The 13044-nt window shown below is 39.2% G+C and overlaps 2 protein-coding genes across 2 annotated transcripts in view; one reads left to right on the top strand and one right to left on the bottom strand.

The window, feature by feature from the left end:
* The window catches only part of LOC104871565 (serpin B3-like), a 16273-nt gene extending 11593 nt beyond the window's left edge, over window positions 1-4680 (bottom strand). The window contains 1 exon segment of the mRNA XM_033757390.1: window positions 4517-4680. Within this exon segment, the coding sequence (XP_033613281.1) occupies window positions 4517-4680 (164 nt within the window).
* Window positions 4681-4748: 68 nt separating this feature from the next.
* On the top strand, window positions 4749-10891 carry LOC104876718 (zinc finger and BTB domain-containing protein 14-like). The gene is given in 6 exon segments (XM_010644889.2): window positions 4749-4794; window positions 8791-9173; window positions 9175-9334; window positions 9337-9689; window positions 9691-9980; window positions 10702-10891. Coding segments are annotated over 6 exon segments (1422 nt in total).
* The last annotated feature ends 2153 nt before the right edge of the window (window positions 10892-13044 follow it).

Genomic DNA, 13044 nt, shown 5'->3' on the forward strand with positions numbered 1-13044 from the left:
TTTTTTTTCTTTTTTTTTTCCCTCATTTTCCTGCCCTCCTTTCAGTGCCTCCACCCCTCCCTATTTACAAAGATTTTGTTTCCATTTTTTCCTTTTCTCGTATTTATTCCTTTCCCTTCTTTCCTTTCCCCTACTCCTGCCACTTCCCCTTCCCCTTCCACTTTGGACATTTTCTTCCTGTTTCACATTATCTATTATGCATTTTTATTCTTATTTACACTTTCAGTTTCTCACACCAGAGAAACTATTTGGTATTTCATATGTGTATCCTATTTGTTTCACTTGAGTTTGGTCTCAGTGTGCATCCATTTGGTGATAAATATGTCTATTTACACATTAGTTATTTTTCAATACTACTACATTATACAAAAAAAAAACCAACAAATACAAAAACACACATTTTCTTTAACCAGTCTCCAGTTGATAGGCAATTGGGCTGCTTCTAAATTTTAGCTATTACCAACTATGCTGCTATGCACATGGGTGGCCATATTTTACTGTGGTATGATTCTTTAAAAGAAAACAACCTCCCAAACAGATTGATGTACCCTCCAAAACTATCTTTCAAAATTGATGAAGAAATAAGATACTTTCATGACAAAGAAGTCCTGAGGAACTTCATGAATATGAAACCAGCCCTCAAAAAGTTTTAAACAGTATCCTAGCAAAAGACAATCAGGGTTTCAACCTCACAAAGCCCATCAGAATGAATCTATCAGACAAGACAAGGAATTAAATGCAAGGCAGAGAATCCAACAACTGGAAAATGTCATGATAGGGATATCACTACATATCAATTACAACCATCAATTCCTTTAACTTTTTTTTTTTAACCAGGGATCAAACATGGGTCCTTGAGCTTTTGAGGCAGGTAGCAGAACCATGGAGCTAAATCCCCGGTTCAACCATCGATGTTAATGGTCCCCATTCACTAATCAAAAGGAACAGACTGGCAGAATGGGTTAAGAACCAAGATTCAACAATATGCTACATAAAAGAAACACAGTTAATTAAAAAGGAAACTCATATACTGTGGGGTTCACTCTTTGGGTATAATTAATACTTCCATTTCCCCTAGCACCAGGTGGAACACTCTGCTCCCTTTGTCGTGGCCAGGAAACAAAGGGAGAAGAAAGCAGCACCTGGGTTTCAATATGCTCTGCAAGGGCAGGCTGCTGTGGCTGGTAGACTTCCATAGGAATAGCATCTCTTAACAGCTCCACCAGCTCTCCAAAGCACTACAGGCTTGGATAAAACTCTTAACACAAGAACTTTGGGGGTACTTGTCCACTCCAGGACATGGCAGCAGGTAAATAAAACATAAAGTAAATTAAAAGATGAACAAGAAAAGAAGTTTTCATTTGGTTCCCCTCCCTCACGTTTCTTCTTCTCACTAAATGCTCCATGCAAGTGCAAAATGTAATTAATTCAGAAATCAACACACCTTGGTAATCATGCTACATGTGTTTTATCCATTCTACCAGAAGCTCAGCTATAGGCATGAAGGTAGATACAGCAGTCCAGACAACTACGTACAAAGTTCTTCAACTTGGAATTTTCTGAGAGAACTCAAGGTTTAGCTGACCTCAATCTGAGGAGCAGTGTGTTGAGATGACAAACCTAACTATCTACAACAAAAGTAGAGTCATATGTGGTGGATCCCTGGCTTCCTTTCTAATTCCTCCTCATTAGAACACATCTAAAGTCTTAGTTGTCTATTATTCTATCATGATGCATACAGCAGGGAATGCAACAAAGCCTCTGCCATGGGAATCTTTTCTGGAAGACAATGTGGGAATTCATTGTCTGGGCTGTGCTGAGCCTCACTAACCTTGCAATAGGCAGGTTCTGAAAATCCTCCTTTGCTACTGTTCCAGATGGAACTTGTCTAAAGAAATACCTCTTGCCTCCTACAATGCCTATATTTTGTGGCCTGGAGATGTAGGCCCTCAGTGAGCTATCATTGTACTGATATTTTAGCTAGCACAGTGGAAAAATGGCTCTGCAGTAAAGTGAAAGCCCATGGTGTAAAAATTAGGCAGCTCTGATTTTCCTATGGAACCCATGAATCCTCTCCCCAGATGGGCCTAGACCTCTGGCTTTAGAACATCCGATTTCAACTTGCTAAGGCCTATTTCTTCCTGAGTTTTCAATCTCTCAAATTCCTCCAGTGATCCCAGCCTACTCTGTACCGTGCCTCTGTTTTTATGCTCCAGTGCAGACTGCATTCCCGTGTCTCTGTCAGTGGGATGATGTAGCAAAATTTAGCTTCTCAAAGAAAGGCTCACCTGGGGAGAAACATCTGCATTTTTGTTTTTCTGTCCCGACTGTGTACTGAGTAAAGCTGAGAGCAGTACCAGGAAGCGTTATGCATTTCTCTTACCTGAGATTTTTGTACTAAATAGAATCTTAAGTGCACAGGAGGGAAAAGAAGAAAGAAAGGAAGAGGAGAGAAGAGGACGGAAGGAAGGAAGGAAGGAAGGAAGGAAGGAAGGAAGGAAGGAAGAAGAGAAACCAGAAAGAATGGAAAATGAAGAGGGTGTATGAGGGAGGTAGGGAACTCAGGAGGAAGAGAGGTGTAGGGAGGGAGAGAGGGAGAAAGAAATAAGAGAGGGACCAAGGGGGAAAAAAGGAAAGAAGTGAGAGTGAGAGTCTGGATAAGGGAGAAAGATTATCTCCTTTGGGGCTGGTATTTAAATCAGAGAGTAAATGACACAGCATCACTCAGCAATTTAATTAATGAACACTTCTTTTAGGAGAGATATATTTAGAATATTTAATACACCAACATATGAAAAGGAAAAGAAAAAGATTCAAATTAGAGAACCCGATTTAATGAGGATGAGGACACTAAAAGATTCTATAGGATACTGAAAATGAAGTGCTAGCTACAGAGAAAGGGGTTCAAATGAAGGGGCGAAAGAGGTGTGGTTGTACAGGCAGGCAGAGGTATCCACAGAGGAAGAGTTTGAGTGTTTCAGAGAAAGAGAAGAGGAAAGTTAGACCACAGGGTCCAACAGGGTTCTGGAGGCTGAGACTCTATCCCTCAGTTTGCTCTGATTGAAGTCAGACCACTAGACCCATTTCCTGGGCAGTCCTGGGAAACACTTACAGCCTCATTTTCTTCAGTGGAAATCCAGGCAGTTGGAGCCAGTGGTTTTCTGACACACTTGCCAGTCCTAGCATCGCTTGTTTCCTGAGGTATGAAGCTGCCTCCATGCAGGTGCCTCTGCTCAGAATACCTCCCAAAGACTGAGGCTGTGGTTCATTTCTCCCACGACGTTGAATTGGCTTATGCTTTTCTCTCTTTAAGGATATTTTGCTATTAAATTTATGCTTGCCACTCAATTTGGTTCAAAAGCTATTTTTTGTGTCAAGAGTCTCTGATGCTACAACAAAGGGTATGGTGTTCCCGTTACAGGCTTATCAGAGCCTACTGTTCAGGTCCAGATCCTTTAGGAAATGAGATACTGTGCTGTTAACCCAGCAAGAGTCTGAAAAGTGTTGAATCCAGAGATTTGCCAGGGTCAAAGGTGCAAACTCAGAAGACTGATCTGCTGTCCAACATGTTGCTCTACAGGGAAGAGACAAACTAGAATTTCTTCACCCAATTACACAGCACAATGAACAGAGACAAGGTGCCCGCCCTTGTGATTTATATTTGTTCAACATATTAAAGAACAAAAGCTTCCAGAATAACTGGTATTTGCCCATAGAGGCCAAACAGGAGAGAGATTCCCAAGGCTTTGGAGATCATTGTGTTTATACAATGGTCCCAGGTCTCCTGGGCAGATTCACTGGGATTCAGTGCTGATTCCTCTCACATTGAGACCAAACATTCTATGTCTTGACCTCTCAAGTTACCTATTCACATTTTATATGTCTATTATGGAGAGAATGTACAGGCTGCTCATTTTGGCTTTGGTTTTTTAAGTAACAGGATACTACTAGCACCAATGAATAACAAATTATTAATAAACAAATGATTACATTGTGTTTCTGATGAAAATACATATGCTAAAATTGATCTTTGTACCTTGTCCTCCCCAACCTCATTGCCTCACTGCTGAAAGCAACATCTGGGGGATGCTAGGAAAACCTAGTTGATTTTCCACACTTAGTTATCTGTAAGATAAATGGATTTCAGTTTATAGCGACGAAAGTTGGAAGGAAGTCAAAGTTCCTTAAGTCCAGACTACTCATCTAGGAGAAGAACAAAAAGAAGCTTCGAATAGACAGAACTGTGTCTTGAGCTTTAGGACTGAGACAGGACTGAATGAAACCAGCTAGTACTCAACCTCCACAATGTCTGTCCTGTTATCTTCATTTCGGATTCCTTCTTGCATTCAGTGGGTGCAGATGGCCAACCGAATCATTTCCATTTGAAACGCTGTTTTCCATGCTGAAATGAGAAAGAAAAGAAACTTTTTGTATATTGTTGCTTTTTTTGATACAATTATGTAAAGGAGAGACTTCCAGTTGAGACAGAATGGGGTGGAGATGTTTCTCCCTGAACCTCTTGGGGAAGTACAAATAAGCCCCAGGAGTTGCAGCACAAGGGACAGCCATGGGTGTATTGTGACAGTTGCTGAGAAAATTGCAAGCTGGTTCGTGACCACAGGTGTGGAGGGACAGCACAGCAGCATGGTGTCTGATAGCCTGCTGCCCAGGTGAAGGCATGACCCATTCCTAGGGATCACTCCTGCTCTGGTTGAATAAGAGCCCCACCCCCCACCCGTCAGCACAACATGAACTACTGGATTAAGAAGCAATTGGGAGCTCTGAAGGTAATAAGTAAACTTTCCTGTCACTTGGAGTGGTGTTAGGGGACTGTGTAATAACAAGTATCTATAAGAATTAGTTTTAAAATATGTCTCTGTGACATATGAACTACCACATTAAGGTCATTAGAAAATTAGCAAATATGAAAAGTCATTCTGCCCTTCATGCTATTTCTTTTTTTTTTTAATATTATAGAGTTTAGTGGTACATTTTAGGGATACAGTACAGTTACATTCATTTTGGGGATCATGTACCTCTACATGGCAATTCTTGGTTCTCATTTTTTCCCCTTACCTCTGCCCTCCCTTCAGCCCCTCCTCTCCTCCCCATCTACAAACACTTTATTTTCATCTTTTCATTCTCTCACATTTTTTTCTTTTCCCTTTTTGTTCTTCCCCTACCCATCACACCTTCCGTACACCTTTAGCTCCTTTCTTCCCATTTCTAAATGTCTTAAAGGCAGAAAAGGAAATTCCAGGTGAATGATAACTTCTCTACACAGAAAAAAATACCACCTTTATCTTCAAGGAAAAGAAGTCAAAACCAAATGAATTCTGCACAGGCCTGGTTACAATAACTCTTATGTGTACTCTCAGAATTTAGTTGCTTATTCACAATCCACTATCATTTGTCCAATTCAGTATGTAAGTACCTGACTTTACCTGCTTTGTTTTGTTTTCATTTCCTCATGAGGGCCACTGTGCAATGTACCGGGTTTAACAAGTTACCTTTCATCAAAAAGTAAAGAGATTTGTAGAACTTCTTTTGTCACTAAGTCCCTTTGACAGGTGCTATGCTATACACTCATCACTTAGCCCAACTCATAGGCAGAGAAAATAATTAAGAGCCCATTGGTAAGAAGAAAGGTTCACTGAACAAACCTTTAAAATAGGCCACTGAGCCTAGGATTTGGTTCAGTGGCACCACGCCTTCCCAGCAGGTGCATGGTCCTGAGTTTGATAGCTGGTACAAAAAAAAAAGGAGCTGAACTACTAAAATACACCAGGGAATCATATTGCATTTCCTTGCATTTCACTGCATTTCACTGATTCCTCTCCATCATGCATCAAAAACCTACGTATCCATCAATCAATTGTTCCTTCTTTCACCCACACACTCATACATATATATGGTTAAATAATATATATATATATATATTATGGTATATATATGTATATATATATATTATGGTATATTATATGGTTAAACCATATGTATGTGGTTTTATATATATATGGTTAAACCATATATATGTGCTCTTATAGATATCATATATATAGCTATATATATGTTTCTATATATGGTTTTATATATATATGGATATAGATAGATAGATAGATAGATAGATAGATACACATATATGGTTAAATGAATGTATTCCAAAGACCAGTCTTTTTTCTATTTAAATATCGTTGCCTGAGGCATACACCAAATGCAGTATCTGGAATATTTCTGATAAGTTATGGAATCAGTTTTCCACCAAGGACTCAAGAGTACAAAGTGTAATCCAAAAAGATTCTTACAGAAAAGAAAGAGATAATAACACAAAACTTTCTTTTCAACAATCTAAGATCAGTTAGTAGTATATATGAAATAAATTAGCATATCCATTAAAATATTTTTGAAACAATGAAATATGTAATTTGGGGAAGTATTACATTTTCAGATATTCTAGAATTTTCTATTTTCCTTTCTGTTATCAATTTCTATTCAACACATTGTGATCAGAGAAAATGCTTGATATGATTTCATGTTTCTATTTTAAATTTTTATGACCAAAACCTATTCTTAAAGATGTTCCATAGTTGTTTAAGATAAATGTGTATGGGGCTTTTGTTGTTGGGATAAAGTATTTTCTTCATATCTTTTATTTCCAATTGATTCCTCTTTATTATTATTATTTTCATTTTCTTTGAGAGAGTTCCTTTTTTTCTTTCCATGATTTTAGACAGATCTTTGGTTAATCTTTTCTTATCTCATTTCATGACTTTTTCATGTCCTTCCTTTCAGTAAAATCACAGAGAAAACAAAAGAAGAAGCTGCAAACTATCTCATGAGTTCCAAAGCAATTCCATCCAGGAAAAAAATCCAGATATCTGAGAGGGCCATGGTTTTGACAGGGACTTTCACAGAAAAGGAAATCTGGAGGAAAGATATTGGGGCATCCAGAGTGTATTCACATTTAATTTCCATAGTTACCAGTTTCATGCTTTTGTTATACTCAGAGATCTTCATTGAACTGACTGTTGCAGATGTGGCACTGCATGTGCTGTGTTGAAATTCTCTGTCCCACACAAATGGTGAACATGAGCAAGATACAATTGACCCAAATCACAGTAGCCACACACCAGGAAACTGGGATTAAAAAGAATCTGACTGAATGCATACAAACATTTAAACAGTGCCTGGCCTGTTCTACATAGAAAGCAATAATAAAATTTAGTTATAATTCTAAAATAACATTATAATCAAATCTAGTGATTCATTCACTATTAATTGCCTCCACAACAGGATCAAGAGGAATAAAAACAAGTGCAGGTATATTTTGGAAGGTGATTGCTAGCAACTATATAGGTTTAAATCCATGATAGTTCAAAACTCTTTGCTTCTAAATAAGTTTCCAGAGTCACATACACTTTACTTCAAAACTTGGCTCTGTTGATTATGTCTCCTTGAAGAGGTTTTTAAATCTTTCATAGCTTTTCTGTTTTCATTTGACAAGACATAGATTGCTTCTATATAGTTATTAGCTGAGTACCTGCTACACAGTGCTCTTCTATTCAGGAACTGACCTTGGATAGGAAAAAGTCGCAGATCACAGTCTAAGTGTCTTAACAGATGATACACCAAAGAGGAATAAGAGGATTTCATATAATAACATATCTAAAATATCCAAACTTCAACATAACCAAAACCTTGGTGGCTGTTAGAAATTAAATATGGTTTTGTCCATTAATAAACTTAATGTTTACTGGAAACTAAAATTCACCATCTAAACCAGTGAAAATCTAATGTACTGAGTCAAAGAGAACAGAATGGAATATGCAAAAGACAGAAAAATTTCCAGTAAGAAGTTGCATGCACAGTGGATTTATAAGGGTATCTGAGGTAAAATATGTTGAGTATCGGGAAATAACCAAAAGGTCATCTTTAAGATTGCCAATGTTCAGGTATTAGTTTGACAAACTTCTCTGGTATACAGTGTGAATATTGACAAATTAGTTTAATGAACACTCTTTTTCTTTTGAAGACAGAAAAGGAAAATGTGCATTGCCTATTGTGAAAGGTGATTGAGTTAAATAAACCCTCCATGGCTTATGAGCTGAAGATCCCCAACAAGATCTAAATAGAAAAGAGTTTCTAATTTCTTCAGTTAAATTCACCTGATCCTTTACACCTTTAGTCTGTGTCCTGAATCTTATAACTCTCAAGGGTCAAATAAGAAGAGTAAGGCAATGAAGTCTAGTTGGCTAAGACAGGCAGCATTTACCCAGGAAATATCCGCTCCAAAGCCACTGCTTTCCTCTACTAGATTCTCTCAGGCACTAACACTGCATGGGTAGAGTGTGAGTATAGGAATTATGAGAAAGGAGAGTGTGGAGCAGAAGAGATATTAGTAAGATGCCATTAATGAACTGATACTACCTCAATTATGGAGAGCAGGTTTCAGTGTGTCATGGAGATATCTGAAATAACTAGACTTGGATGAGTTGGGGAGAAATGAAAAGTATCAATGTATATTCTCAAGATGGGAAGGATCAAACAAAGATGAGAAATATAAGAACTTAATTTAGTGGTGAAAAGCCTCAGAACCAATTCATACCTTTCAGAACAACTTTTTAAAGTTTGCAAACCATAGCCTTTTGTCAGATGGTATTGAGTCTCAGTGAGTTTAAACCCCCATATATGGACACTAATCCTACCTCAACCTTTGATTACAGGCAAAGCCTGCAGCACCTACTTTAAAAAGCTTTTAAAGAAGCTTGAGGTGGATAGTTCTTCCATCAGGCAAAGCCTGCAGCACCTACTTTAAAAAGCTTTTAAAGAAGCTTGAGGTGGATAGTTCTTCTGTAATAGAAATAGATTTTCTCCATTCTGATATATTTGAGGAGGTACTGAACTACATGTACACAGCAAAGTTTTCTGTGAAAAAGGAAGATGTTAACTTAATGATGTCTTCCGGTCAGATCCTTGGCATCCAGTTTTTGGATAAACTCTGTTCTCAGAAGCGTGATGTTTCTAGTCCCGATGAAAGTAATGGTCAGTCCAAAAGTAAGTATTGCCTCAAAATAAATCGACCCATCGGAGATGCCACGGACACTAAGGATGATGACGTGGAAGAAATTGGGGATCAGGATGACAGCCCTTCCGATGACACAGTAGAGGGTAACCCCCCCTCCGAGTCAGGACGACGGCAAATCACCCACCACTACGCTCAGGGTGCAGGAGGCCATCTTGAAAGAGCTGGGGAGCGAGGAGGTTCGGAAAGTCAATTGCTACGGCCAGGAATTGGAGTCCATGAAGACCCCAGAGCCCAAAGATTTGGGGTCGCAGACCCCCAAGCCTTAATGTTCAATGAAGGCATGAGCGAGGTGAAAGACGAACAGACCCCGGGCTGGACCACAGCCGCCAGTGACATGAAGTTCGAGTACCTGCTGTACGGCCACCATCAGAAGCAGATCGCCTGCCAGGCCTGCGGGAAGACCTTCTCCGACGAGGGCCGCCTGCGGAAGCACGGGAAGCTGCACATGGCGGACAGGCCGTTTGTGTGCGAGATGTGCACGAAGGGCTTCACCACGCAGGCCCACCTGAAGGAGCACCTGAAAATCCACACGGGCTACAAGCCCTACAGCTGCGAGGTGTGCGGCAAATCCTTCATCCGCGCCCCAGACTTGAAGAAGCACGAGCCGGGTGCACAGGAACGAGCGGGCCTTCGCATGCCACATGTATGACAAAGCCTTCAAGCACAAGTCCCACCTCAAGGACCACGAGAGGCGGCACCGAAGGGAGAAGCCCTTCGTGTGCGGCTCCTGCACCAAGGCCTTCGCCAAGGCCTCGGATCTGAAGCGGCACGAGAACAATATGCACAGCGAGAGGAAGCAAGTCACCCCCAGCGCCATGAAGAGCGAGACGGAGCAGCTGCAGGAGGCTGCCATGGCCGCAGAGGCCGAGCAGCAGCTGGAAACCATTGCCTGCAGGTAGGGGCCCCAGAGGCAGAGGCCCAGCCAAAGGCCGGGCTGCTGCAGGCTGTGCTTTTAAGGAAACGTGTGCAGCATCGCACAGCTGGTTTGGAGGCAGTGTTGGTTGGGTGTCTGCAGCTTGTCAAGGAAGCTTCCTAAATTGTGACCAAACGGTGGTGCTGTCCTGTCCGCTGTCTATTCGTGTTGCCAGGAAGCTCCCCTCCCCGTTTTTTATGATTTTAATTTGAGAATTCCTGTGTCCAGTTTAGAAGCAAGGGACTTCCATTTTTAATTCCTCTACACTCACTGCGCCGATGAGTGCCCTGCACAGAGTAATAATTGTATTTGATTTTTTAATTTGAGAATTCCTGTGTCCAGTTTAGAAGCAAGGGACTTCCATTTTTAATTCCTCTACACTCACTGCGCCGATGAGTGCCCTGCACAGAGTAATAATTATATCACCTGATTCCCTGATCATTGTAATTACATGGGACTTATGGTCAAAACAGCAGTTTTAATAATTTAATAAATGTACTCCTTACAGACGCAGAACATGGCAGTGAGTGGTTGACCAAGAACACTGCGCGGGTGTGAAACCGGGTTCTGGAAATACACAATGGTGTTAGATTTGTATTTGGTTTGTTAATTTTTTATATCACTGTTTTTCACTGTTTATGTGGACAAATAATAGTTGCTTTGCTGAAGGGTTTCTTCACCTGTTTTGATTGCTCCCCGAAAGCTGTAGGTGCAAGTTCAGGAGGCTGTACCAGCCCGCCAGGACATCGGTGGTCTTGGCTGAGGTCCGAGGCCCTCTCATTTGGGCCCTGCGACTTGCACTGGCAGAGCTCTGCCACATGGACCAGGGGGAAAGAGCAGACAAGGCCTCAGCGACAGGATTCCCACATGTGCAGCAGTTCCAGGATTTCTGAGACCAAAATAATTCTTAACTGAGTTTTAAAGCGAGATTTGTATTTAGGATGAAAATTAGAACAAGAAACAGATCTGCTTCTTCAGTTACATTAATGTAACTTCACAGAGTGTCATCAAGCTTTTGGGCTCCCTGAAGCACCTGATTTATCCATAATAGAGATGCCATATGCTTACTTAAATTAATACATTTTAAATCTTTTTAGTGTGTAAATAGTGGTGTTGGTCTTACATATTTCAAGAAAAAGATAGCTGCACATTTTTTTTTTTTGCACATTGGATTCAATGCAACAAGCATCAGAACATTTTGAACCAAGATTAAAGATTGTCGGTCCAAATGTTTTGAAGTATATTTCATCACTGATTATGATTTTAAGTAGAAGTTGATTGCCTTTCATGCTGTAAATCAGAAATACAAATTCTGTTTCAGATTTGGTGTACTAAATATTTTTTTAACCATTTCTTTAGGACTATATTGAAATGCCAACAGTTGTTTGAATTCTGTAAGAAAGTAGTAGTTACTTTGGAATATGTACAGCTGTAGAAAATGCTAATTTAAAGTTCTTGTTCTATTGCTAGGACTTTTCTTTTTTTTTAAATCCATTAAACTTTCATAGCTTGTGGCATTAATACCTGTAGTTACTATTGTGGGAGGAATTTTACTTTTTAAATTGGCAGGTACGTTATGCCCAAGATTATAGAATGAAGATGTAACGTTTTGAAAAAATGTATTTATTGGTAAAGTGTTTAGTTTAAAACTAATTTAATTTCTTGAAAGTCATTTATTCTGTACTAAAAATAGTCCTGTCACTGTGTGCTCTTAACAGGAGGGGACCTGACTGCTGTTCCTAGGCTGTTTTAACCAAAGCAAAGGAAAAGTAATTCAACATCTTTTCAGTAGCTACTTCAAAGCATATTTTGGGCCTTCATTTTTGTAAATAAAAGAAAATATACTTCTATCATTCCTATTTTCATTTTTTTATGGCAACATTCCCTACATCTAGGCTTCCACCAAAATCTAAACTCCATACTGTCTTAAACATGATTTTTACAGTTGCAAGTGTGAAATGTGATACTAATTCCTATTGAAACCACAAAATCATGGTGGTACCCCTTAAAAAGAAAGTTTAATTTTCACCACTCTGTATTATGTCTTCATTGCTTGGCCTGTTGTGCATAAGAAATGGACTTATGTCTTGATTTCTACCATTAAAAAAAAAAGAGGAAAGAAATGTATTAAAAAAGATAATGAAGTGTCATTTGCTACCAATGACAAGAAAGATTTGAAGTCACTCAAAGTCATGGAAGCAGTCCAGATAATAAAGAAAAACATGTTAGGGAAGAAAGGCAGAAGGTTGCTTAGTGAATATTAATGAGTTACATAGGAGATGGAAAATGGACACGTGGTGATATACAGTACTTCCATGGACAAAAAATTAAAATAGGACAATAAAGACAGCAAAAAAAAATGACTATAAAAAGTAGTGGTGATACAAAAGAAGAAAACATTTCCTGAATTCATAGTATATGGACAGAAGATTAAGGGACAATAGTTAGTGTGAAAAATCCATGTAACAAATGAATCAAATAGAAAAGGCCAGTTCTAGGAAAGGTGAGATTCATGTTTTCTGGCTATAAAACAAGAATGCCAAGAAGGACAAGCAGTTGATGTAGAAGAGATCAGGGAGGTGTCAAGATTTAATTTTTTTTTTTTGAAAACAGAGTATGATGTCTGTTCTGGAGGTTGTTGGTGGGTAGGAAGTGGGGGAAGATGAGTGGACATAATATCATTTTTCATATTCCCTGATGCCTTATACATAAGACTCATTCCCTAAATAACTTCTTTTCAAATGTATTGGGGTTGTTTTCCCTGTCTCAACACTTAAAGAAAGCTAGTTAACTTTGTTCTGAAGTTATTCAATATACACATATCTACACCTACACCTTAGAGAGATGATGGGAAATACAGTAATTGTCATATATGGAATAATCTATTGCTAGGAAAAAATCTCTACTAACCACTTCCCTGTAGAAAGGCATGAACACATCTTTTGTAAGAAGGAATTAATATAATATTACCTTTTATGTGCTGTTTAACATCACTAAGAACACGCCCTTCAAAAAGAAAATCAAGGAGATTTACATAATCAAACTA

Source organism: Fukomys damarensis, unplaced genomic scaffold (genome assembly GCF_012274545.1).
Source record: "Fukomys damarensis isolate Sample0158 unplaced genomic scaffold, DMR_v1.0_HiC HiC_scaffold_30, whole genome shotgun sequence".
NCBI lineage: Eukaryota > Metazoa > Chordata > Mammalia > Rodentia > Bathyergidae > Fukomys > Fukomys damarensis.